The sequence below is a fragment of the Loxodonta africana genome, chromosome 4 (genome assembly GCF_030014295.1).
Source record: "Loxodonta africana isolate mLoxAfr1 chromosome 4, mLoxAfr1.hap2, whole genome shotgun sequence".
Lineage (NCBI taxonomy): Eukaryota > Metazoa > Chordata > Mammalia > Proboscidea > Elephantidae > Loxodonta > Loxodonta africana.
The window spans coordinates 83,981,273-83,985,345 of record NC_087345.1 but is presented as its reverse complement, the minus strand read 5'-3'; the positions used below and the strand labels follow the sequence as shown (position 1 = coordinate 83,985,345).

The window sequence follows — 4,073 nt, the reverse complement described above, 5'->3', positions numbered from 1 at the left end:
GCCAGAATAAAGACAAAAACTTCAGCTCTAGATTTCCCATTGTTTCAGAGGTGTTTTTTCTTAAACATTTTAGGAAAATGAGGAAATATATGTGTGTATGATCTGTACACAATATACAGATATACACATATACATATACAAACAAATGTACATACATAGACACATACATATTTTTAGAAATTATTAGTTTATACTTATACCTCTGATTCTAATCCAACCCATGTTGCCTTCTTCCAAATACATATTTGTATCTCTTACTTAGTGAAAACCTTGACATCCCACAATATCAGTACATGTACTCATTTGCTCAATCCTACAATAGACCTAAAATAGTTCCAAGACATCTTTGCGTCTACCATCACACACAAAAAAAAAAACAAATGGGTTCAGAATTTGTTTGCAATTCTTCCCACCCTCCATCCAGTCCAAGACTGAGGTTATATAATCAAATAAGCATATTCATATATTACTTGGATTAATTTTTTCTTTTCTTCCTCAATATGGTTACGGTGGAACTCTCGTGGTACAGTGGTTAAGAGCTCGGCCTGCTAACCGAAAGGTCAGCCGTTTGAATCCACCAGCCACTACCTAGAAGCTTATGGGGCAGTTCTACTCTGTCCTACAGGGTCACTATGAGTTGGAATCAGTTTGACAACAACAAGGTATGGTTATGGTATTAATTTGATACGCAGTTGGGTTCATTTGTTTTAATTTGCTATCAGTTTTAGCTTCCCCTCCCATATTTATTGATTCAATTTTATTTTTAAATATGTAGATTAACAAGTTACTAAAAGTCAAATTATATGAAAACCATATGCTACTATGTGAAAACTATGCAATAGAAGTGTATCACTTCCTGATGGGAAGGTTGATTTTTTCTTTAATTTAAAGATATCCAAATGTCATGACATCTTTGTATGATGATGAAATTAATCTACAAAAGTGGAAGAAATAAAGTGATGAGAGAGAGAGAAACAGAGGGAGACAGAAGAAGAAAGAGAGAGGTTATGCAAGAGCTTCTTGAAGCATCACGTGCCTTCTTGAGATGATCGGAGAGATTGACTTCAGAAAATCAGGAAAATGATGTCAAATATCTATAGTGTGTTATACAGTAAGTACTATTGTAAGCATGTCTTATTGTTTATCTCATTTAAACTTCATATAACCCTATGATATAGTATTCTTGTTAACCCCATTTTATAGATTAGGAAACTAGGAGCACAGAGAGGTTAAATGGTTGCCTGAGGTCACTCAGCTAGTGGCTAACAGAGGTATGCTTTAAACCCAGAGAAGCTGGTTCCAGCGTCGATAAACTCAATCCCTGTGTTATGCTAATACATATATCACACTTCTGTCATAATGTTGATGTTATTAGGTGCCATAGAATTGATTCTCACTCATAACAACCCTATATACAAAAGAACAAAACGTTGCCTGTTCTTGTGCCATCCTCTAAATAGTAGGTATGTTTGAGCCCATTGTTGCAGTCACTGTGTCAATTCATCTCATTGAGGGTCTTTCTCTTTTTTGCTGATCCTCTACTTTACAAAGCATGATGTTCTTCTCCACGGACTGGTTCCTCCTGATAACATGTCCAAAGTAAGCAAGACGAAATCTCACTGTCTTCACATCTAAGGAGCATTCTGGCTGTATTCCTCCAAGACATATTTGTTCATTCTTTCTGGAAGTCCACGGTATATTCAATATTCTTCGAAAATACCATAATTCAAATGCATCGATTCTTCTTCTATCTTCCTTTTTCATTGTCCAGCATTCACATGCAAATCAGGCAATTAAAAACACCATGGCTTTGATTAGGCACACCTCAGTCATTAAAATGACATCTTCGCCTTTTAACACTAATGAAATGTCTTGAAGCAGATTTGCCCAGTGCAATACGTCATTTGATTTCTTGACTGCTGCTTCCAAGAGCATTGATTGTCGACCCAAGTAAAATGAAATCCTTGACAATTTCAATATTTTGTCTGTCAGGATGTTGCTTCTTGGTCCAGTTGTGAGGGTTTGCTCATATATATATCATGAGATGGAATCCATACTGAAGTCTATAGCCTTTGATCTTCATCAGTAAGTGCCTCAAGTCCTCTTCACTTTTAGCAAGCCAGGTTGTGTCATCTGCATATAGCAGGTTGTTCATGCCTGCCATAATTACAGGCATGAAAACAAAGTATGTGATGATATCCTTCAGCTATTTATACTTTACTCAGAGTTCTTTGAAATTATATGCATCTAACCATCTCTGCTGTGAACAAGATGGCAAATAAAAGAGTACCCAAAAAACTCAGAGAAAGTCAGTGGCTGTTTTCTGGTAGAAATATACCTTGAGTTTTAAAAATTGCCTAGTTCACTAGATGAGGAATTTGGAGTCCTTGTACAGTATAATCACAATCCTCAATATATTTAAGTTTTTATTAATAGCATAGCTTGAAACAAAGAAATTTTGATATTCAACTTTTGAGTACAAAAGTTTTAGGAGAATAAAGAGAGTATGACCCATCAAATTATATCTCAAGTGACTAACACCTATTCCACTGGGGGAAATCACATGCAAAGTATGGACTTCAAATGTAAAGTGATTTGGAACTATTGCTATGAATTGGAGAACCTAGAAAATTTGAAACAATCTTAGATAGCAGTAATTTTCAAGAAAAAATCTCCTATAAACTTCCCTGTAGAACACTTCAGTGGAGTTGAGGGCATCACCTCATTAAAGAATAATGATCAAGTAATAGAAGGAAATGTATGTGAGTGGATTAATTGGGACTTATTTGTAACTGTCTCATCCTGTTATGTTTTGATATTGTTTCTCAGATTTAATTTCTGTGACTTTTATGTGAAGAATCGGCAGTAGTGTGAAGTCGGTGATGAGAAACCACTCCGCAATAACAACATTCACCATACTGGGATTGACAAATGACCCACAACTACAGATTTTGATTTTCATCTACCTGTTTATCACATATATGTTAAGTATAATTGGAAATCTGACTATCATTTATCTCATCTTGGTGGATTCTCATCTAAAAACGGCTATGTATTTTTTTCTTCAAAATTTCTCCTTTATAGAAATCACATTCACAACTGCGTGTGTCCCCCAATACCTGCACATTATATCATCTGGGGATAGAACCATCACTGTCAAAGCATGCTTTACCCAGATATTTTTTATTGTCCTTTTTGGAGCTACAGAATTTTTTCTCTTGGCCATCATGTCCTATGACCGCTATGTGGCCATCTACGAACCGCTGCAGTACGTGACCATCATGAATAACAGAGTCTGCAGGATTCTCATCCTCTGTTGTTGGGTATCTGGATTATTGATTATCCTTCCATTCCTTAATTTGAGCCTCCATCTGGAATTTTGTGACTCTGTCATTGACCATTTTTACTGTGATGCTTCTCCATTGCTGAAGAACTCATGTTCAGATACATGGTTCATAGAGCAGGTTGTTATAGTCTGTGCTGTGGTGACCTTCATAATGACCCTTGTGTGTGTGGTTCTGTCCTACATATTCATCATTAAGACGATTCTAAGATTGCCCTCTGCCCAGCAACGTAAGAAAGCTTTTTCCACCTGTTCTTCCCACATGATTGTCGTTTCTATCTCCTATGGCAGCTGCATATTTATATATATCAAACCTTCGGCAAAGCATGAAGTGGCCATAAATAAGGCAGTTTCTCTACTCGCTACATCTGTTGCCCCTTTGTTGAACCCCTTCGTTTATACCTTGAGAAATAAACAAGTAAAGCAGTCTTTCAATGACATCCTCAAAAGATTTGCATTTCTCTCAAAGAAGGAATAGAATTGTGTATTGGGAACTCAAACAAAAGATAAATCATCAGAATGTAGGTGGAAATTTGTGCTATAACAGTTTTGGGTACTTTTGAAGACAATTCAGGAGAGTTGAGAATGAAGTCTAAGAAAGAACTCTGAGGTAAGAAGTGTTAAGCAGATGAGCATTTCTCTACTGTCCTGAAATTGCCAAAAATTTTTATCTCTTCCTAATATGCAACTCGACTAACTCTTCTTGGTGTGTGCCATCAAGTCGATTCTG

The 4,073-nt window shown here is 36.3% G+C and overlaps 1 protein-coding gene across 1 annotated transcript; it reads left to right on the top strand.

Moving 5' to 3' along the window:
• The first annotated feature begins 2,882 nt into the window (after window positions 1-2,882).
• On the top strand, window positions 2,883-3,821 carry LOC135231314 (olfactory receptor 6C2-like). Its single transcript, XM_064285146.1, has one exon. The coding sequence runs from the start codon at window positions 2,883-2,885 to the stop codon at window positions 3,819-3,821; it is 939 nt and encodes a 312-aa protein (XP_064141216.1).
• The last annotated feature ends 252 nt before the right edge of the window (window positions 3,822-4,073 follow it).